General features: G+C 34.1%; 1 protein-coding gene across 2 annotated transcripts; it reads right to left on the bottom strand.

Annotated features, from left to right (window-relative positions):
- Positions 1-24,365, bottom strand: LOC132931855 (homeobox protein vnd-like). Of its 2 annotated transcripts, none has more exons than XM_060997902.1 (5): positions 23,663-24,365; positions 8,091-8,227; positions 7,827-7,931; positions 2,062-2,531; positions 1-1,296 (listed from the first exon to the last, which is right to left on the bottom strand). In XM_060997902.1, exons 1-5 carry the CDS (start codon positions 24,091-24,093, stop codon positions 1,039-1,041), a joined length of 1,401 nt encoding a protein of 466 aa, XP_060853885.1. In that variant the 5' UTR covers positions 24,094-24,365; the 3' UTR covers positions 1-1,038. The 2 variants fall into 2 exon arrangements, with proteins under 2 accessions (XP_060853885.1, XP_060853886.1); XM_060997903.1 differs by lacking the exon at positions 23,663-24,365 and adding an exon at positions 13,016-13,719.
- Positions 24,366-25,564: the final 1,199 nt, after the last annotated feature.

Genomic DNA, 25,564 nt, shown 5'->3' with positions numbered 1-25,564 from the left:
TTATATTATATATATCGTAACAATTATTTATTTATCTATATAATGATCAAGTAAATTTGTCATACATTTTGTCTCGTATTTCGAATAACATTATTCAACAAACATAATATGTTTTTCGATTTTACTTTTATGTACAACTTACAAATTACAAAAATTACAATATGCAACCCGTCGGTGCGTATAATATAACGTTCTAACAATAAAAATATATAAACAAATAAAATACACGTAATGACTAGTCTTTTGTTTCTTTAAACTCTTATTTAAGTAATATAATAATAATAATAATAAATAAATAAATAAATAAATAATAATATTTAATGATAATACAATTAGCCTAATTTTTTTAAAACTTTTTTTACAAATGGACATTTTTTTTTATAAAATGTATTAGTTACTTCCGAATAATATTATTAATATACATGCGTACGCTATACTATCTACTGTATTTCCGATCGATAAAATATCGTTAATAATAATATAATATAATTACTTATAAATACATAATTGTTTTATCAAAACGAGGGAGGGGGACACAGTCGTAGCGCGGCGTGTGATCGTCAACTTTCGAACGAAACCACGCTGACGAGGGACCGAAAAAATCTATTTAAACACTTTAATGCCACATAATATTATTATTACAATCATAATTATTATTTTTTTATTATTATAATTGAGGTATATAATATGTACATCATATATATTTCGAGTATAATATAAATATATATAGGACGATTTATCGAGTAAACCAGATTTTTTTTGTTTTATTCTCATCGGATATCGTGAAAACCTAGGTCGAATTCACATAATCGAATATTTTACATAACAATAATATTAAATTATTACATAACGGCGCGGCGGTCGGAAGTTAAACGTTTTTTTAAATTTTTTTGACAGGTAAATTATATACGTATTTATACGTTAGGTACATATATTATTATCATTATTATTATTATTATTTTTATTACATAGGAAGACAATACTGGCCGTCGCGATGACCACACACTATAATATTATACCGCGGTCGTGGTCGCACAACTACCACCACGTTCTGGGCGTCTGGCCGTGCATCAGCGGATGCGAGTACGACGGCAACACCATCTGTTCGGCCTTGCCGCCGGCACCGGGCTGCTGGTTGGTGCACGGCTTGCCGTCCCGGACCAGAACCGGCACGGCGACCCGCCTCGGCGAGGACAGAGCGTTGGCCGCGGCCGCCGCGTGATGGTCCACGTGCATGCCTTTCTCCTGTTGCGCCCGTTTCGTCTTGTACCTGTGATTCTGGAACCAGATTTTCACCTGAAACGATGCAAAACACATGGAAACGTCAGTCCAGCCGTTGATGTATAAGTGTTATGTATAAGAGACGAGCAGAGCAGAGCGAATGACGACTAAAATATATATTATTATTTCATATAGCGCGCGATGAATCGGAAACCTTTTGCGGAGACTACCTACGTCGAATGTTAGCGACTATAATATTCGCGGGTACATACCGTGATGATTCGAGTGCTATGCGGGAGCATCGTATTCGGGCACAAGTCATGCATAGTGTATATAGGCACGGACCCAGAGCGACATTGACTAAAGGGTGCCTAGTTTAGACTTCACTCGCGGGTATCAAGCCAACATTAGAATTTTTACACGCGGTTATAGCCTATAGGTTATAATACTATGTAAGTTTGAGATTAAGGATAGGGTGAAAAAGGCGGAGAATTGAAAAGTAGGGTAGAAAATACCTATAATTACGTCACTGATTGTACGGATTTTAAGAGGACGACCGAATCACGTAGTTATAGCATCTATCTGATATAAAAATTTCAAAATTTGTAAACATACATACGCACTAAAAATGTGGAGTATTTTATTTTGTGTTTATAGGTACATAACACTACAAGCATATAGTAGTGCGATAAAAGTAATCAGAGAAATAGGCAAGTGCACGAAAGTCCTTGCTCAACTATAACTATATATAACGCTTTCCGTACATTAACGAATTTTATGTAAGTACTAAATTATATACGTTTATTACAATATACTATTGAAAATGAAAAGCAAACCGACCTGCGTAGGAGTCAGCCGGATAATCGAGGCCAAGTGTTCGCGTTCAGGAGCCGACAGGTACCGCTGTTGCCGGAACCTGCGCTCCAGCTCGTACGTCTGGGCCTTGCTGAACAGGACGCGACGCTTGCGTTTTTTGTGCACCGCACCGGATCCGCCACCGCCGCCACTGACGTCGGATGGGTGACCGCCGGCGCCGGACGAACCGGACCGGTCCTGTTCGCCGCCCCCGGTGCCTGACTCTTCCTCGAAATCGTCGTCCATATCGTCGCCGTCCGCCTCGGACGGTTCGTCCTTAGCGCCGGCGCCCGTTACGGAACCAGGCCCGCCACCCCCGCTGACGTTCGCGTTCACGTTCGAAGTGTCGGCCGCCAATCCGCTGGGCGTGCTTGACGTGTCCGTCAGGTCTGTCACACCGGGAGACGTGCTGTCTGGGCTAGCTTGCTGGGCACCGTGATGGTTCATTCCGAATCCTAAAACACAAATAACGCGACCCCGTTCATTAATATCCGTTGTGCATTCGTCATAACCAAAACATATCAAAGCATATCAAAACACAAATATACTGTATTACGTGGGCTAAGAGTAAAATGGTGCTATGTAAAAAATATCCGATTTTTCAGCATATATATATGCTAATCCTATAGGATTTAATGGTTATTGATGAATATTTTTTTTACAGCTTTGTAAAATCCATAGAATACAGTTTCTGGTAAAATTGTTTTATAGAAATAAATATTTCCGATTATATGCGGATATTTTAATTTTAAAATTATAAATAAATATAGAACCTTATTACTTTAGAGCATATTTTACGATTTCTATTAATCGGAAGAACAACTTAATAACATTTTTTATATTTAGTATTAAATCATTCATCAATTATTACAATGCGACCATATAAAATGTTTAATAAAATCAAATTAGTAAAATAAAGTCATAAAAACAGTTCATTAAAAAATAAAATGTTGTATTTTTATATTATATTAATTTATTAAAAACAAAAACTATAGGTAATAACATCTTTCACTCTTCAACGAATACAATAAGGGTTCCATTTTAATCAGTCCAGTATCGAAAAAATATCGATTAGTATATAATAATATGAATCTATTAAAAACTAAAATTTTAACTGTTAAGAGATCCTAAATATTAAAAATATTTTCATATTCTTCTTGTTTTTATATTCTTGTTATTAACTCGACTGCTCAATCTATAGAGATTATTAAAATGGTCTAAGAAATGCAGTGTTTCTTCTAAACTGAAATTTGGATTGTATAATTTTGATCATTTTTATATAACCAATTCGTTGGACCCTACCTATGTATAAGACATAATCGTCGTGTATAAGCTATTAGTACGAATTCGATCGTAAATTATTTGATATATTTATCGGTTTAATATCGTTAATGAGGATATAACATAATATATACGTAATTATACTGTGACGAGAAGAACACTCGTCACTATACATATATATATATTGCGTGTAGAAGACACTGCAGCAGATTACGGTCATCGGTCTTCACTAAACCACGGTATCAGTTACGCGCCGAACCCCCTTTACAGCCACCCCTGCAACGGCGTGTGCACTGTCATTCACACAACAAAAAAGTCGTTAAACACTAATCGTTTACACGCCGATCGTATTGTCACCGTGATTCCTGTCGCGGCGCATCTGCCTCGCCCGGCCGACTGGTCTCTATAATATCATTCCGATGTACGCGTAATATTTTATTATTATTATTATGCGATACAATCCCGTGTCGATCGTTTTTCTTAAGTTCCTCATCATCTCTTTCTCTGTATATTATTATATTGTAATTGTATATCATGTTATGTTATATAGACGGCGTACGTGAGCTGGTAGGGCGAAACAATTAATGTTCCTATATCATATAATATGTGACGTGACGCGGTATGCACCTATCTACAACAATAATATATATATGAATAGCAGAGGGCAACCATTTTGTCCGCTCTTTTGTTATACGATGTACGTACATATTATATTATATAGGTACATACACGAGACCGTCGTCAGATTATCCGTGTACCTATTGATGTTGTTTAGTTTAAAAAAAAAAACCCCCAGACCGTCCCCCATATATTATAAAAACGCGCGTTGCGTGTACTTCCCTTCGCGGATATTTTATACATTATATTTTAATGTATATATATATTTTTTTCTTTTTGTGCGTCTAAGCCCCCGTGTAATTCGCACAATGGTCACCTTTGAACGGCCGTCGTGTCACGCCCTTTTGTCGCCAAACTCCACCCAGTTTGTACACACCGCATCGCGTACATGCGAGTCTTTCTCCCTCTCCCTCTCACTTATACACACACTCTCTCGGGCGGGCGCGCGCGCGCGCGTGAACGTAGTAAAATATATTATACATATTATTATTATAATATTATACACACCTATCCCACACCGATACGCGCATTGTAATGGTATAATGTTAGGTATGATGTATGATATTGTGTCGCAGATGTTCGACACGAGTTTTTAAAACGTCATACGAAACGTATTTCGGCGTGGTGGGCGCGCGCTCGCGACAGACTCGCGGGCGGCCGGACGACCCGTACACGGATCGCTACAGCTGATGGACATGTATTATAATGTATATAATTATACGGCTGCGAGTTAACCGCATTGTGCTGGGCGTAATATAATAATATATTATATATTAACAACAACAACAACAACAATGATAATAATAAATGTTATTTGTCAGAAACTGTATACAAAAGCCAACCACCGCATTATATAATAGTTTTCTTCAAATCGCAGCTCGTCCGAGACGTTCGATGTACACCTACCACCAGCTATATAGATACTGCCGCCGCGTACAATATCCGTTCTGACGTTTTATCGCTATAATGGGACGTAACACGGTATGTGCATAGGTATTATGTTTTTTGCCACATCTCGCCGAAGTCGCGACGCCGACGATTATCGTTATAATGTTATTATGCATTATTATTATTAGTATTGTATTATTGTGAGTTGCGAGACGCCCGTTCGTATTGGAACACAGAATTGGAATATTATATTCGCCGGAATCGCGATGATATACGATATCGCTGCAGCAGCTGTTCGCGGTGGAGCCCCCCCCTCATTTTGGACGCTAACCGCAAATATCCGAGTACCTATCGGAAAAAAGTCAAAGGTTCTCGAAATATCCGAACATTGCTGCCGTTTCGTTTTCAAACAAACACTCGGCGAGTACGTACGCAGAAACGGTTCCAGCCAATGGCGTAATCTGTGGGAAGGAGCAAGCTGATAGTTTGTCCCTGAAATTTTATGAGGGAAAAATACATTGTTTGGGCCTCCCTTCGTTTTTTAGCTCCAATTCATAATCGAATATTACGACATATTTATTTTTCAAATACAACCACGCTTGAGCTTCAATATTATTTTTCTGCGTGTGTTTTATGTGATTTATTACTAAGTCGCCATTAAAATGAGTATATTATAATAGGCGCACTTAAAGTTTTGCTGATTATAATAAAGGTAGAACTTATACTTTCTTTATAGTATATATATTTGTACAATTTACTGCAATTAAAAAAGGACTGCAGTATATTATTTTGTTTACGTTTCGTGTAGATTTTTTTATTGATAAACTATTTGTGGACTATAAAGTTGTTACTTCTTCCCCTACTTTAATTTTTGATACAATATATATTATTCACTATATTTTGCCTCCTCTTCCAAAAAAATTTAAACCAAAATACGCCATTTATTCTGGTCGTTAAAATACCGTTGGTAACTATTATTGCCCTTTTATACGTTATATACTATAATCAATAATAGTGTATACAACTTTAAAGCATGAATTACTATACACACTCATATACTTTAATACTACGTATTAAAAACTTTTTATTAGAAAAAACTATAAAAAGAGATTTTATTGGTTCTTTGTTAATAATCATCATTTACTAATTTTTGATTGATATATATTATGTATATATTGTATACGCATATTTTTAACATACATTTACAATATTACTGGAAGCACTGAGGAACTGAAAATGAAATATCAATAATAACGATTTTATTTGTAGATGCTTTAAAAATTAATAGTATTTTATTCACGTGATAATCAGTATGGCTGATCGATGTTCGACATTAATCCGGAAATCCATTCGGAAAGCATAAAATATTACTATATGGGACGATTTATCGGCACTCGGATGTGCAGGTCATCTTGTTTTATATGTTGCAGGAACCGACCTGCGTGTTAATAATTGCGCGGAAATTGTGTACCACGTTACCCGTGATCGCTTTTGCTGGACGCTTTATAGTTTATACTGTTTACAGTGCATATTATTATACTGGTGCGCGCGATATTTTATTTTCTCCAAATTCCGGATGAAGGGAGGGACAATTTCATCGAGAATGGCGGCCGTTTAGAGTTTTGCTCCATAAAGAGCCAGCGAGCCGCGCTCGATAATAACGGTCGAAAACTAGAGAGCACTACAACCCACATGTACACAAAACCCTCCGTGTATATAATATAATAATATGTATGTGTGTGTACCTCCATATACACGCGTACACACACACACACACATACAGGTGTATACGTATATAATATACTTAGGTTTTTAATAAAAACCATTGTCGGCTGCGGCGCGCTAAACGGCAGGGAAAATCCGCTGTAAATCTGTTGCTCGCACCGGGAGGGAGCGTGTTTTAATCCACTTAGAGGCGAACGGGAGCTTTGGGTTCACGAGCCTCGCGTATATTATATATATATATATATAAACATGTATACGTCCGGGGTGTGCACGATACGACAACGACGGGGGAGCCTTATGCATTTAATTTGTATACACCTCCCCGCGAGCGCCGCACTCCGTCGCCGACAAAGCCGCCGCCGCCGCCCTTTTCGCGAGCTCTCCATCGGGGCCCCGCGTCCGTATAACGGGTTTAAATTTTAACGTCCGTCCGACCGCCATTATTAGGACGCGACGTCGTGTACATGTACGTATATATATATATGATGCTACTTCTGCAGTTCTCGGCTTGTGTAATATCGTATAATAATAATATAATTTTATGTAGACACATAATAATATATTATTGTTATTATTATATAACCGTGTTGAGGACTGTTGAGTGTTCGCATTTTCTATCTTACTCGGCGATCATCGGTTTCTATATATATTTATAGATTCGTGGAATATATTATATGCCTACACATATACACATATCACAGGCAGTGGCGTCAAAGTTTGCCGCTGGTGTAAAAAACCAAAATTACACTTTTTACAAAAAAAAAATATAAATCAGTATTCTGAATAGGCCAATTTGTTTTATAAACATAGCCCCCCTCAATTCATTGCTGCATTTCCCGAATATTAGATATACCTTATTATTAACGCCACAGCAAATCATATAAGTATAAATATATATAATTAAATATTTTACATGATATATATCGCGACGATATGGCTAAATAAAGTAAATTACACTCTCCCCATCCATAGGCCATACATGAAATAAATTGCGTGCATATGAAGAAAAAATTCTAATCCTACTTGAACATGGCACACCATTACGTCATGGACACGCAATATAGAAACACACCGTATCGTTGTATAAATCGCTCGAAATTCATAAATCGTAACATTATAATAAAATCAAAATTTTGGTCGTTGTATTTATATTATGTATTATTATACCTAATCTATTATATCATGAAAAATTTGCTAAATTATTGCAGTGATGTATAGAAATTTAATATCGTTCTTACCTCGGAGTTCGGTGAGTGACGTGGGCCAATGGTGTAACAGCTCGGTAGATGATTGCAGAACGCTAGGGAACTGGAAGCCCGTGCTTACGTTGTGCACGTCGGGAGCTGTCGGGAAAAAAAACAATGATATAAAACGGTTTTCTTTAGACGTGAATTTGTTGTACAAGACACGTATATAAGTCGAGATATATTATCCGATATCCGATTGGTGACATTATTATAAATATTAAATACTATTGCATCTATCTTATTATATATTATTACCGTTGATATGGGAACTCAGTGGTGTGTTCGTGTTATCAGTGGAATTGACTTTGCCATCGTTCAAGTCCAATATGTCGCATATGTGGAAACCTGAAGGTCGTGTTTGACTGCTCGGCATTTTTATACTATCCAAAAGCCTGTAACATACAGAAAATAAAAATAAAAACCTGTTAAATAAACTTCGCCACTTATTATAGTTATGATAAAATATATTATTCAACAAATAGCTTTATTATTTTTCAGGGGTGCCGTGGTTGTAAAAGTTTGGGAACCGCTGACGTATAGGGTATCTAAATGGCCACTTAAAAGTCCCCGCTTATAAAGCGTGTATTTGGAGTTTTACGTCTTTCTTCTGTAAAGGATCCAGGCATAGAACTTGGATTGTACAATTGGTCCGTGACGTCCGAGTAGCCATGAGGAGGGTGTGCAATATTAGCGATATAGCGTGTAATACATACAGCCGATGTTTCGCGTAACGCGTGTGGTATACCATAATGCGCATTGAATTTAACGACGTTTGTTTGTCCGCTACGAAAGCTGCAATGTATTATTCATTATATATAGGATATGAGCACCGCACGCTCCACTCGACGTATAGGTATCTATTCGTAGGTACCGCCTATACTAGGTATATATAAGTGGTATCTATATAATATAATAACACTCTCCTTCGGCCCACGCGATGCCCAAAAACAATATAATATATAAATCGCGGTGGCGGTGAGTTTTATACAATCGAACCGCAAGTGATACATCAAACAGCACATAATAAATATACGTGTGTGTGCGTGAATGCGTGCGTAAGTACCCTTCTGTTCCGATGACACTGGGTAATTTCGGTCGTCGTCAAATCCTCGGGAATTCCAATCGAGCACGTTCTTCCTGTGCCCCCCAACCCTGCTACCGATCGACCGTGAAGTGGAAGCGACACCTGTTGTGATTATATTATTATTATATTATTTTACGCCGCCCTATACACCCACACACTCGAAACTGCTTGTACAAAGTATTATAATATTATTATATTTGTCCGTACAACGCCGCGAGATGGTAGTACATGACGCGTATAATATGTGGTATCCGTGGCTCTCGCCAAAAGCGTCTCCGAAGTATCGTAAGAATAATATGCGAACATTGTCGATCGACGGTTTTCCAAACTATATACAAATAAATCTTACAGAGTTTTCGCGAGGAAGTTCAACGATAAAATCAACGTTTTAGAGTGTTATTATGTAATAATAGATTCTATAATAATATGGACTATCGTCGCGTTCTCAAGCACGAATATTTTGTGTACATTTAGAAATTATACATCATATATTATGGTGTACTCGTGACTTTCGAAGAAGATAATTTATAGATATGTAGGTAAGTATTATATGTTTCGAAGCGGTTGAATGTATTAAATAACCATAAAATCTATCTAAGAACGAAATGTATTTTTCCACAAGTAGTAGACTTCCACTTTTAAAAAATAATAAATACATATTGGTACTAAATTATAATATAATAACGTACTACAAACAGATCTTGGTGCAAAATATAATACAGAATAATTGACTTGGGCTTGGATCCTTGGGCCTTAGCTCCTGTTTTAATAAAAGACACGATATCGTCAGAGACGCTATAAGCTTCGTCCACTCTGAGTGCGTAAAACCGGGCTGCACTAAAATTAACATACACCGCGACGGCGGCGTCGTATTTACGACCATACCTATAATATAATACCTGGAGAGCGGCGGTAATGTTGCCGAAATTTATTCAAAGTCACGTACCGGACTCGTTCGCGCGCGCGTTTTCCCCACGAATATAATCATATAATATCACCTTAGCGCGCGGATCGGCGGCACCAATAAAACGGTATAACATTTTAGGTATAGCCGGTACATATTATTATTATTATACAAACGGATCGCCGCACAGCCGTCGACACGTCGTCATATAACGACTATATATAATATATATTATTACTATTACTAAACCGACTGCAACTGCCGATCGAGACCAACCGATATATAATTATATATATATATAATGTACACGATGTTATATATTATATTATTATAATAAATGTATCACATATATTATTATTATTATGTTCGTGTGCGCGAGTGTGAGATGCACTAAAAGCTATTACTTTACGAGACCCGCCATGCCCCGACCCTCCCGCTTCGTAATTTTGAATTGTCTGCTGAGCCATTGCATGCTATAAATACGCGAGTACATTATTATGATAACTAATGTGAAATCATCGCGCCATTACCGGTTTTTTTTTTTATATTTTGGATCCAAGTTTGTTTTTAATACAAACTGATTTTTAACATGTTTCCTTTCCTCATCATAAATTTTAAGTCGACGAAATTCATACATTATATAATTTTTTTTATTAGGTACCTACGTATTATATTTCATTATTTTATGTACCTATAAATTATCTACTCGATACACACTTTGCCACTCGTTGTTTTTAAAAAACACGCTGTTTTTTGCCAGTAATCCATTGCAGATGACATGATAATAATACGTAATATTATATACGCACTTTATCTGATCGATGGGTGGTACAGCGTTTATATTATATCCTATAGGACGGACGTATTTACCATACATCGATTTTGTAGTACTAACTCATACCGAAATATTTACACTTAACTACGATCTGTTATAATGACTGTAATTATTCTATATAATTAAATATTTTACCAATGATGGATTGTACCTCAAAATCATGTCATACACATTATATACCAATATATCTAACCCAACCCTAATGCCGTCTGAAAATAATATACATCATCGAATAAATCTGAATGGTCCATAGAAAAAATAAATGTCGCATATTAATTCTTATGGGACATGAATGGATGTAGATATGATATAAAAATATTAGGTATAGTGACATGTGTTTTTGGAGAAGATTGTGTACATAGTGTACAATTAGACGTGTATAATAGATAAATAATAATTTAAGTTAACGAAAGACATATTATGTATATTAGACCAGTTTTACGATTGACATGTACAAATAATAATTGTTAATCTCTTAGTGAAAAACATAGGTACCTATTTAAAATTTTGAATAAATTATTAAATATAATTCTATTACATATTATAATAGGTACTTCTTTTTATATAATAATTTTTAAGAAATTATTTAAAATAAATTTATAATTTACCACAGAAAAAAAAAGCCGTATACAATAATTTTATGGTGTATTTATTTAACAATAATTTTCGTCTTTTATTGTGTAGTTTAATGGTTAAAAATTAATTTTAAATCAAATTTATCACCCACTTCAATCATTGTTTTCAAATATTAAATTACAATTTTAATAATTTGAAGGATTTATTACTCTAGAGTTTAATTATTATTAATTACAATTAATGACCCAGTACCCACCAAATATAAATTTAATATTGTGAGGAGTTCCGAGTGAAGATTTTCGGTATTTTTCAACAACTATTTACTACAAAATTACTATGCTATCTAAATTGTTTATTAATATTACAGAAAAGTTATGCGGTACCTATCTACTAAAATTATATTTTTATTATCGTGTATCGTGAGACTGTATACACTTAACCACATTAATACAATTCTTTAATCGTAAAATATTTAAGTTTACAATTAACTACACTATATTGTACTGTATATACACTATATGTATTATATATTTCATATATTTGTGTACCTTATTAATTGTAGATATTAAATCAACGCGGCTTGTGTTTAGGAAGGGGAAAAACAATTTATATCCAAATAATTTAGTCCACCCCCTTACAAACAAATTAAAAGCAAATAAAAAAGCAGTTGTTAACTTTAGTGATATCAAATTAGTTAAATATCAGTTTCCCGTAAAATCCCATGCCCTACATATTTCATTGTTTCGACTTTATATTGTAATAATAATATGTAAATAATTAATTTTCATAAAATATAGAGTAATATTAGTAGTCAATTAACATCAATATTTCGATTTTTAAAAAACATTTGAAACAAATTATTCTTCAACAATAACAATATGATATAACAAATACGATTTTTCAATTATTGAATTATTGGGATTTTTAAATACTCAAATATCTATATTAAAATGCGTTAATGTATTTATATATTCTAGTAATACATTCCGTGCACCAGAAATCTAATAATAATTGTTTTTTATTTTAAGTACTATAAATTATTGGTGTACCTAATAATAATAACTATGATAGACAATATTATAAAAACTAGTATTTTAATATTAAAAAGTTAAGTACAGTATTTCTCATAAAAATACATACAGATTAGTTTATATAATAAAATTTTTCAAGGCAATATTCAAAAATGATTATGTTTAAAATGTAAATCTCGTGTAGGTACGTTAAAAATTCCGAAAATGTCTTCACGCTATAATCGTATTATTTAATTTAATATGCTATTATATGTACTAAAATAAATATGAGTTGAAATAAGTAGTATATTACACGATCAAATTCGGAATGATTACAGTACCCAAAACATAACTTATACATATATTTATAATACAATTAATACATATACGTGCACAAGTACGTTAAAACTTGCAGAGTTAACGAGTAATTGATAGCATAATTTTAGGTATAACAATGTTCATTGAACAACTCAGCGATTTAAACGTGAATATCACTATGGTACACATAATATATTATTATACAAACTATATATACGTATCGGCGTGTATATAATAATATGACTATACCAAAACCCTGTAATATGTTTGTGTTGGAGGATTTCCGCACAACACCACCCCACGTGCGCGCGATGTCAAATACATATTGCTATAATATCATCGTGATATTACATCGTGACCTGTACGTCATCGGCAAGGGGTTTGTGGGCAGACACACACACACACATAAATCTCGTACGACCTAATAAACTTATGATTATATTATATACTGACCCAGGGAATGCGGACCTGAGGGCTGCCGGATTGCACCAGGCGGCGGGCAGCAGCGAGCACCAGGGCGGCATGATGGCCGGGCACCACGCGAGAAGCGACGGCGGTATCCTCGGGTGGTGGTGATGGTGGTGGTGCATGAGAACCTCTTCCGCGGGTTTCGGGCTTTCGCTGTCGGACATGGCGAGCGCGATCGCGTGCAAATGTTATGCGCGGGTCGCACTTGCGGTAAACTAATAAGCGTATAATATATACGAAAAATATTAAAACGATATTATTACGTTGTCGCGGGATCGAGAGACCGGGGCGAAGTCGCACGTGCCCAACAGTCGCGGGCGGAAACGGTCACGCGGTTTATATAATAATGTTATTAAAAAAAAAAATAGTTCTCAACACCGTGAGCGATGATACTTATCACACACATAAAATAGTTTTAAAGACGATATTGTGACACACACTCGCGTAAATCTATCGAGTTTTCGGGTGTTTGCGTACTACACAGTAACAGCTAGTGATAATTTAATAGTAATAATAATAATAGTTATAATAAACGCGCATACACGACGGTCGCGGACGAGAGCTGTCGAGAATCGGAGAGAAACGCGGTCTTCGGATCGGACACTCGAGACGCGATGAGGGTCGTCGGTGCAGTGGTCGTCGACGAGCAACCCACTTGAACGAGAGTCGACTGCGGCTGCTTCTGGTGCTGCCGTTGCCGTAGCCGCGACCCCGTCGGCGGAGCGGTGTTGGCCGGGAGGGCGCGAAAAACTCGGCGAATGGGGAGTGGCCCGGGGCGGCGATTGGACGGCAGGCGTGGCTGCGGTGGAAGGGGGTAGAAAGTGTCGGCGGCGGCGCGCGCGCCCCTAAAAACCGTTGTCCGTCGACGGCGACCGGCCGCGTCGGATACATCATCGCATTATTATTATTATTATTATTATCGTCATCATCTGTTTGTGTGTGTGTGTGTGTGTGTGTGTGTGTGTGTGTGTGTGTGTGTGTGTAGATCGATTCCAGTGACGGCTCGCTGCCGTATATCGTAGACGATATAGTGTCGGGTAATTATAATTATAATAATATGTAATATTATAATATCTGTATTATGATAATATAATAGTTATAGCACTGCAGCCGATAATGCATTATTGTGTATACGTTAATATATACTATTTTCCAATCGACCTAATGATGATCCATAAATATTTTTTACTTTTATTTTAATGTTTAATAATTTTTTACACAAAATATTCCTATTAGCGAATAGCGATTGTTAGTGAAACGATATATTTATGTAAACGGTTTTTTTTCAAAATGTTATTTTTAATATTATGTTTATTCGTAAATCTCTTATTCTTCATAACAATATACAGGTACAGATAATCACGCAACTTCGGTACTAATAACGGTTTTTGTTTATTTATAATTTACAGATTCATTTAATTTACATATTGACGTATTATATTATATCCGTATGTTATTATTTATAAGTAGGTACTACAGGATTCAGTGTATTACTGTAATAGGTAATATGATTTTATTTTAATAATAATAAAACAATATTGATTTATCACTTTATTTTGTTTTAAAAACTGATTCAACTGGTGTAGTTACCCATTTGGTTATTCAAAAGCTATTGAATAATTATGTGTTATGACTTTAACGTATTAGTATTATATAAAAATAAAACTATGCTCTACGTCCGCTAAAGATCTTCTATTTTATGGAAAATATCTGTTTTTTCTAAAACTAAAAGCCGATGTGTTTTTTTTTCCTGCGTGAAACGGTTTTTAACAATCACGTGTGGGAACCCCTTAAACGAAGTCGTATACATTTATGAAATACAATTTATTGTAGTCTACCTATGCGCTTAATGTATTATTAAGACTTTAAATATGTGGTTTAATCTATGCTTGCTTAAACTATTATACATATAAAATGTTAATTCGTGTATACAGTAGATAATACCACACTGTAATACTGTTTATATGCTGGATATAGATAATGTTTATTATGCTTTAAGCTCGTCAAAAATAATATATTGCAACAAATGTAAATAATATTGTTTAAAAACCAATTTAAAGACAGAGAATTATTATTATTACATACATTAATCGATTTTATACAGCGCATGATTAGTGAGTAATAATGCGTATGTACATTTTCAAACCATATATACTTGTATAATATTATTTTATACTTTGTACAGTTATTGATTTAACACATAATATAAATGATTAAAAACCTTATTATATAAACTTGTATAATAAATATTAAGTATTAGCCGAAAACTATTCACCACAAATTGTACTTAAATTATTTCGCGGAACAATATTATTTAACTCGAAAGTAGTATTGAGATTTAGTTAACTAATATTTTCAACTCGTTAAGAAAATATAGAAATATAATTACCTAATATTTTTATATTTTTTAAATACCTAGTAAAAGTTACAAGTCAGTCCAATATAAAAAGAAGTAACTTAACTTAGTTAAAATCCAGCTACATTATTTTTTGAATATAATATGCAATTTATGCTAAATGCTTTGCAATAAGCGAACTCAATAAAAGAATATATTTTATACACAACAACAAAAATATATAAATGTTATATATTGTATAATTTTATATACTATAACGTTAGTTATAAATGTATAATAATACTAATACCTACTATTAGGCTTAATTTTCTAAGGGATCATAGCACCAAAATCTTTAGTAACAGTGAACTCAGTTATCTACCAGTATTATGGTCATGTGATTTTAAATATTATAATATTATAGGTTTGTGTGAGACTATAATTTTCTTTGGATATGTATTATTATGTATATAAAATTGAATTTATATAGGTATATATAGATCTCTGCTATATTTCATTAAATATTTCGTCAATCTACATTTATTAGGTATTTACATTCATATTATAAATAATGCTTACGATTATTAATTCTTGTAATAATTTTTATAAGAAAACATATGTATACTAAATTTATATAGGATTTATATTAGGAAAAGAATTAACTTTACGGGACTATAAAATGAAATTAATAATTATTATCTGTTTAATATTATATTATAATGGAACAAATCTTAACTCGTTAAGTTAAAAGTTACATTAAAAAAAAATGTAAATTAGCTTTAACTTTAGACTTCGTTTATACCTGTAATATGTTTATTACTATTGTAATGTTAAGTAATGTTAAACAGCAATAGATACATATGTATGTTTTTACAAGTGGTTGTTTTAACGTAAATACTAATAATAATATGAAGAGTGGGCTAATAATATTATATAAAAGAATTAAGAATAGGTATAACCATTTCTCTAGAGTCTCTCCAAAATTAAATGGTAGCGATGAGTGTCTAACATTGATTTGTTCCGGTGAATTCCGAACACGATGGACGTCAACAGCCCCTCGAACCCGTTCGCATGTGCTCGCAGACAAGTATATTATAAAAAAAAATATGCATACTTATTACATGCATTGTATTGCGTGTGCGTGTCGTGTCGAGAGACCCATAAAAATATAATAATAATAGTAACGAAAAATTCCGTTCGAGGACTCCGTGACATCGTCAACAAGCCTTTTTTTTAAAGTAAAATACAATATTATGATATACTTATACATGCTATTTTGTACTGTATAGTGTAAAGTTACTATTATAATTTGTATTATAATGATTGAAAACGTATATCCATCGTGATAGATCAAAATTCAACATCAAATAGAAAAATAGATCAAAAACAGCTTAATATTATAATGTACAATGCTTTTTCGGTAAAGGCTTATTAGAACCAACTAACCACGTTTTAATGATCGGCTTATATTTAACTATTCTGTATACATGCAGAGTGATCTTGACGTGGTTCAATCGTTCTCTCGGTTAGATTTTGTAATTTAAAACAAAATGTTATTGTTTTTGTAAATTATTGAAGTACCCTATTATTATAAGCACTTGTGACATTAAATGTAAGTAGGTACCTACAACGTACATTGGTATATACATAATACAGTTCACTATTTTTTTTTTTATTATACTATGGTGATCTAGTATTCTAGTTAAATACCAGTTATAACAATAAGACAATAGAGATTGATTAATACATATTTTAAATTTTAGCATGATATTATGGCAATGGTTCTGTTTAGCCATCAATGAATTCTTAACGAAATCTAATGCAATAAATAATAATTCGTGAATAATTTGTGGCAACTGACCTCCCTGAAAGTTGTATAATCATATTATAGTGTCGAGCTGTGCGTATTACGAGGCACAATATTGTGTTATCTGGGAAATATAAATGATAGCGCATTCAGCTGCTGTGGCAATGTAATGAGGTAATAAAGGTACATTACTCTGAAATATTTGTAATCTCCCTTCTTTGGTTTTACTCGATGACCAGCAGCATTGTGACTATAATATCTATACTGGTCGTACAATATCTTTGAATGTAACTTTACTGTCTTTCAAAGTATTTATATTTAAAGAGGACTCATCGGTCGAGTTCAACACAGCTTATGCAATGCATAAAAAAACTCAATTTGTTTCCGATTTGTATTCGCCTATTTGCAGTCAACCATTGAACCATATAATATTTGTATCTGTCGTCCGCCTCTAATACGACGAGACATCAATAACTCGCAGTGATTACACTTATATATTATGTATAGGTAATACGGCGATTATAACAGTGCGAGCAATAGCGATGCTATGCTGGTGCGGGTGTAATATAAACCGCAGCTAATACCGCAGCGTCAATATACATGCGTTATACCGCCGCTGTATACTCTATAGGACGTGTATTATGTATTATACACATTATAATATTATAATTACACCGCGTATCTATTCTGTCGGTCAAAATATATCCATAAAGTTTATTACCCCGCATTGTTATGCACGTGTCGCGTTCGAATCGGAGTTGTAATCCACCGCCATCGACGCGTGGTAAACGGCGCGCGCAACCGTTATGCGTGTTATTTTTGAGATTTATTCGTTAAATACTTAAATGTATTACATTAAATCGTTACTCATTATAATGTTATATTACACTTATTATTAATATTTTCGTTTGGAGTCTGATGTGCAATACAATATACTTAAATACTGCACACGCACACACACGCACATTATTCACCCCGCCGGGAAATAGGTACGATACCATAGTGTCGCGTGGGCGCGGGCGTCGTTCAATAACACTTAAATCGAGTGCGAATATAAAACTTTATGTGTTATGTGTGTATATAAATATAATATGGACGGGGATTAATAACACTAAAAATTAGCGCGGGAAACACAATAAAACAGAACAAATACACACGACGCCGGACGTCGTTGTTAAATATATTATATTAAAACGGTATGTGTTCGATATGATATATCACATATATATATATATTATTGTACAAAGCCCCGATACAATGTAATGTATACAATACCACCGATCGAATACAATGGGGCGCGTTAATATATTATTTTTCTGCTGCTGTTGGCGATATCGTGCGTATATATACTGCTAACTGCACAACACACATTGTGTACATCCTTCAGCTACACGTCCTTTGCACACAACAAATCTGGCGATCGGTAAATATTCAGTGATGTACTAATATAGTAGTATTGTATAGTATACTTAGTGATTCTTTTATCGAAGCACATTCATTATTTCAAAAACTTTTAATTTTTTTAAATTATTATTTATTTACATTTATTTAAGTCGTCACTAAACTATATATTTGTTGTCGTAATAATATCTTATGTATTTTTTTATTTTTTGTGTAGCGATAACCTACATTTTTAATTTATTATTTATAAAACAAAATATATTTTGGAGTACTTTAATGTACTATGGGAAATGCATATCGTGCGAATACTTTTTATAATATAACTATTAACTATATATTATAAGTTCAAATATATTTTAAGTCAAAATGAGCGGAAGAAAACGCAATAGGACTGGACCGCAAAATGTTGTAGAACTTAAACAAATTAACTCGTTCAAAATTTGAATTTATACATAGAAATATTCTACTTCTTGATGTATAAAATTAAAAATGCATGTTTTCATGCAAAACTGTAAAAAATAATAAAAAAACTACAAAGATAAAATTTCTTTTTTCAAAAATATTTTTTTGCAACGGCTTAAAATGATTTAAAAAAATAACTGTACTGTCTATATATTAATATAATAATATATAAATACTTAATACAGCATTAAATCATATTGTTTTTAGACCGCGTGTATATAGTATATATAGTATATTATAATGATGAAATACGTGAACCAAAAATATATTTGAAGATATAATATAAACACACGCAATATGTATGCAAGAATGTAAGCATCGAATGTTTTGAGTTTTTAAAGGATATCGTAGATATATAATATTATCAAGACGTAGAAATTTGTAAAAAATCGTAATCATGTTTATTTATTTGTGGTTTTTTATTTCTGGGATGCTTATATAATATCAAATCGTTTCACGCTATATAATTTTGGACTTAATATATTACATAAATCAAACGCGGGTGTTTTAACTTAGGAAGTGGTGATTTTTCAAACATCTCTTAGTTCTTCCGAGAAATTTTCTAATATAATGATAAATGTAATAAGCACCCGTCAAATCATGATGAGCTACAACAATGGTTTCGAATTGAGGGCATCGCCTTATTATATACAACTCGTGTAATGCTGTAACATTGTTTTTCGCTTTGATTTAATCGTTTTTAAAAACCCGTAAAAAAACCACCCAAGTTTATTGATTTATAATATGCAATACAAAAGTACAAATGTTAATATACTCACACGACTGTATAACCATATCGCTGTTATATTATACCTCACGCGTGCGGTGGGCGACAAAAAGGCTTTTTAAATGCATCGCCTGTTCAACGGCAATATTGCACAAGTGTGTAAGTGTGTGTGTGTGTGTGTGTGTGTGGCAGTAGAGCACTAATGGACGAGCGATATGGTTTTTATTATATTATTATTTTTGTTTTAATATACCGACAAATTGCGTTCGTTCCGAGCAATTAGACTGCTCCCTTCGTGACCCGACTGAAGCTCATCTGCCCTTAATTACATAACACCCCCACCACCCACTTTCGCATGTATATATATACTTTATTACCTATACTTTATACCCCGTCACTTTTTTTTTATCGTATATAGGTACGCGTGTGCACGACACTCCATATTACATAGCTGATTCAGGTATAAGTAATTCCGGTAATATGACTGTTGTTGTTTTTTGTTGTTGTTGTTATGTTTTACGTTAATATGACTGCTGGCCTAACCCCGTCCGGAGCAGGTGAAAATATTGTATATTTTTTCATTAATTTATTTAGAAGAGCGCACGTGAACGCAAAAAATAGAGTTATTGGTTATTATACGACATACGTATACAATATTGCAGTAAATAGATACAAGATACCTGTATTGTATTGTATGTAATATAATATTAATTTTTTTTTCTTATAAAATAGGAAGGTGACAAGAATAATACGGTGTATATATTGTGCGGTGAATCGTTTTGGTTCTACTTATACGAGTATAGTTCATGATAATATATCAATAATACATCGATGTATAAAAATTATATTGATTAAGTAAAAGTAAATGGTAGAATATAACGAATGATTGGAAAATCAAATGTATTGTTCGTGTTATTTCGAGTAAATTACAATATATGTGAATGAATCAAAACAATAAATACAAATTCTCTAAAAAAACAAATAAGTAAATAATGATAATAAGAAGCAATTTATAATTAATTAATTAACTATAAGAAACTCGAAATTTGAAAGTAGAAATAATATGATAATATTGTTTGGTAACTGTAACCATTGGATAAATAAAATAAAATATGTAAATATGTTATATTATATAAGGTACATAAATAATTAATACTTTTATAAGAATAACTTTTTACTAGAACGGTTTTAATTAATTAATTTTAAAATGTAGATCAAAGTTAGAACTCATAAAAAGAATGTTAAAATAATAACGTGGTTGAAGAAGGTTAAAAATTATAGCGTGACTATGTTTTTTTAACTCTTTGTTGATAGTAAATATTTTTTTAAATCCACTCAGTATCATACTTATTTTATAATTGCAGGCTCCTACATAAAATAGTGCTGTACTTATTTGCGCCTAAAATAAATGGGTCAACGGATTTTTATTTTTTACATCGAGTTATATAATATTATAGGGTTTTGCAGGGCATAATATTATTATTACTCACTATTCAGTACTTCAGTAGATATTTTCATATGTTGATGTAAATACTGACCAACTTAGATTTTCAGCGATAAAATAAAAAATAATTACGAGTTTATAATATTACGTCCATGCGTACAACGGCGTACTTTAAGACAAGCTGAAATTGATCGTGCAAATATCGCTCATCTATTTGTCTGCAACCTGAAAAACGGACAGCAGCCCGTTCGAATTTGACGTAAGTACCTACCTATATATACTATAATAATATATTCATATACGCAGCTACATAATAGTATATGTTATATCAAAGTAATATAACGGCAAAGTACTTGTATATTGTTAATGGTTTCGGGACATTAAATGGTTGGGTATTTGGCGCGTTAATCATGAAAATCTTTGCACGTTTCTGACGATCGGTTAAAAAAAGAAAACCAGCAGTGCCAGGCACGTGGTTGTGCACGTCTAATCATCGGCCGCAGCTGACGGTTTTTCTCACGCCCTCCTTTGGCCTTTCCGTCGGTAGGTACACTTACATTATATGTATATATAAAGACCTGCGTGTATATAGTAATAATACATTCACGGAGCTCGATGTACCTCATTAGTATATATATATACGTATGCACAAAATATATAGTCATAATATTATCATGTGATTTTTTTTTTTTTTTTTTTAAGTCGTTTCGTGTGCTTTCGGTACGAAATGTGTGCCCACGTTTAAGTATATATTATACGGTCGGCCCAGTGGAGGGTATAACGAATAACAATAACGACAAACGCAAACTTCGAGGGGCCCAACCACTCGGCGCAATAAACATTATAACGAACGCGAACTTCAGCTATCTCTCTATAGGCGGCGTATAATGACTTTAACAAGTTTTCGGTTTCCAGTGTCTCTTGTCATGATATTATCCGAAGTCCTCGCTCCCCTCTGCATATACCTTACCGCCCACCTATATTGGTATTGTGCGACCGGTATATTATATAATAAATACTCGCATGCCACGGGGTATGACAATCGACAATATAATATTATTGCCGTACATATAATATTATATATTCGGTAGCTGTGCACTGTACATAATAGACTCTCGACTACCGAACACGATAGCATTTTGAACGACCGCAAATTCGTCGAGAGCTTTCCCATTTCGATTATATTAGAATATAGAATATAATATATTATGTCACATTAAATCCTGCCCGACAACGGGGAAAGTCGTACAGCTCGTTTTTACGACTGAATATCGGTAAGGGGTACACCGCACGCGCCGATGTCATTTCGATTCACGCATAGCGTTACGAGTGCACTTTAGCCAAACGCCATGAACGAAATCGTCCGCTCGATGAATAACTGCAACACGTCACGGTATACCTAATACCGTATACGTGGTAACGAATCGTTGTGTTTGAGTTAGACATTTGACATGTATGGAGGAGTACCACGATAGCGTATCATAGTTAATCGAAGACAATTTTAAATAGTTTTATAGATTATAATAATTGTATATAATATAATATATTAATTATGTGTACTAACTACTAATTATATCTAATTCAATAACTATTATTTAACTATACGAAATATGATTTGAAGTCGAGTAGCACAATATTTACTAACCGAATGTGGAACGACGTGAACAATAACATCGACATAATGAATATTATAATATTATTGTGTATTATTGTAGGGATGTAGAAATAGACACTATTTCCGCGAAGTTCGGTATCTATAAGGGTGCGAGTTGTGAGGTGAGCATATCGCCAGAACAAGTTGAACGATAAGGCGAGTATATCGATACTAATCTGTGTGTATGCGTCGAAAGCCGTATAGCCCGTGATACAATTTTATACCGGGTCTTCTGCACAAGACCGGAAAACGATAAATTAGGTTATTATAATGTGTACAGTTTTCCACAAACTGCCCACTAAAAAAAACTACAGAATGACTGTTACAATTATACAATCATGCGACACACACCCCCACCAGAGCCAAACTCAGGAAATATAGGCCCGGATGAACAATATAACTTTAGGAGCTTTTAATACTTGTTAAATGCAGTAATCATTAAAATAACATATAATAGTTATTGCATTAGCGAACACAATTTTTATTTAAAGAACATAAATACATTTTTTATACTTGTGTAATATTTAAATATGATTATTAACCATCTATAGATATAGTTATAATAATGTCAGCATAAATGAAAAATACCAATGATAATGTTTACTGATGTACATCATGTAAACGTCTAACAAAATCAATAACATCATACAATTTCACAGTGCCCACTTTAATATTTAATCATCAACATATGGGCCCGGTACTGAATCCCCCCTAAGTTGGACTCTGACATACACATACATATATATATATATAAAATAAAGACTACGTAAGTTCGTGGCGCTCGACGGAGCTCGCTGCTTACCTGTCGTATCTCAGGTCGTCGTCGTACGGGTAATCCGGTGGAAGTATCTGCCAACAGCTGGTCTCGTATGCCCCGACCGTTTGAGTTCCGCCACCGCCTCCGCCCACAGATTCCTGCGGGCCGAAAGGGACCAGAGCACCGGTCGAATCGGTGGGTTCGATGTGGTGGTGGTGGTGTTGTAGTTGTTGTTGCTGTAGAATTATGTGATCTTCGTGATGCTGTTGGTCCTGCTGCTGTTGCTGTTGCTGCTGCAGGTGATGGTGATGGTGGTGTTGATGGTTATTATGTTGTTGTTGTTGCTGCTGCTGTTGATCGTTCATGATCGGCATAAACGTGGTCCCGTGATGGTCCTGGTGATGGTGGTGGTGCTGCTGTAAGACCATCGGGTCGGCTCCGGTCAAGACGTCGTGCTCGTGGTGCGCGTGGTACATGTCGGCGGTTCGGGATTCGTGGCGTGTGGCGATCGAACCGTTGTCGTGTTTGCGGTAATCGGCCGGTCGGGTGGTGTCCGTCTCTATTCCAGTGTTCTCCGATCTATAAATCGATCGATTTATGTCGAACACACTACGCGCGTTTGTCGCTGTGCAGCCGAACGACGCACTGAACGACCGATTGGAAACGCCACGCCGACGACGACGACCGCGAAGGCGGTATAGATAAGACAACCTCTTATCCGACGCACCGGATCCTTGTGGATATATCTACGTCTTGGATGTGTATGTGTGTGTGTGTGTGTGTGTGTGTGTGTGTGTGTACACAGTGCGTATTTGTACGTATACACACACATAAGTGTACACATACGTGTGTGTGCACGCGTAGACGACACGATTTTATTTTATTTATCATCGTTGAACGTCTCCAAAGGTTTTCGACATTTTTATTCTCTAAACCGCTGCAAGTACGACTACGTCACACGCGTGTAACACGAATTTCGGTAAAAAAAAATTAATAAAAAAAAATATACTAATCGGGTGCATCTGAGTATATCTATTATTTTTCGTATATTTTTCTCGACAAATACATAGCTTCGCATCGCCCGAGCACGTCAAAACGACTCAACGCGTCTCATCACGCCTGTCAACGACACGCATATTGTCGATGTTTACAATGCAATAATGATATTACTTGTATGCGGAGCTATAGGCTGCAGTGTCACAAACTATAGGTGTTGATCGGCGGAAGAGCGAGTGCATATTGTAATATACCGACCGGGACAAAATATAATTTATCACCGTCTCATTTCCTTCCCCGAAGACACCGGACGGGGAAAAAAATCTTTTATAATTGCGATTATTACTCGATTTCGATAATTAATATAATATACATTTTTTAAAGTGAATGTATTCATAATAATATTTTAAAACAAATAATGGTCTTAGCTGCTGTGGTTATTTCAATCGATAAAAAAAAAAAAAAATTAACAACAATTCAACCAGATTATTGTAAATTTCACCGGTAAACTAACATTTGACCTGTAAAATAAGTTTAAATAACTCCACCGATCTTATTTTTTGACCGATTTCGTCGTAATTATTTTAATTTCAAATTAAAACTAAATTCGATTATAAGAGCTATCATGCGTTTTTTTCCTTATTTAAAACTAATATCAATTGCACAACGCGTTCGATATCATTTGTATTGTTTAAATGTTTGATTTTCTTTATTATTACCGTATTGCTTATGAATATGATTATAACGACGACATACATTTGTAAAGTTGACTTTCTGTTCTGATAAAGAATAATACTGAGTTTGCGAATTTAGTTTTTATTTATTTATTTTATACGGTATATGTATATAATATGTGTATTTGTATTTTGTAACGTCATCGTGTATATATATAGCAATTGCCAATTTGGATTTGATTTTTTTTAATGATGTCGGTTTAATATATTTATACAT

The sequence above is a fragment of the Rhopalosiphum padi genome, chromosome 1 (assembly GCF_020882245.1).
Source record: "Rhopalosiphum padi isolate XX-2018 chromosome 1, ASM2088224v1, whole genome shotgun sequence".
In the NCBI taxonomy this organism is placed as follows: Eukaryota; Metazoa; Arthropoda; class Insecta; order Hemiptera; family Aphididae; genus Rhopalosiphum; species Rhopalosiphum padi.
This window is presented reverse-complemented; position numbering and strand designations above follow the sequence as displayed.

What these genes read in the sequence shown, in the direction of transcription:
- LOC132931855 (XM_060997902.1), bottom strand. Translation starts at nt 24,093, where the DNA reads ATGTACCACGCGCACCACGAGCACGACGTCTTGACCGGAGCCGACCCG. An exon ending in ACTGAGTTCCCATATCAACG is followed by an intron (nt 7,932 to 8,090) that starts GTAATAATATAT and finishes TTTTCCCGACAG; the next exon opens with CTCCCGACGTGCACAACGTA. An exon ending in TCCGGCTGACTCCTACGCAG is followed by an intron (nt 1,297 to 2,061) that starts GTCGGTTTGCTT and finishes GCATCGTTTCAG; the next exon opens with GTGAAAATCTGGTTCCAGAA.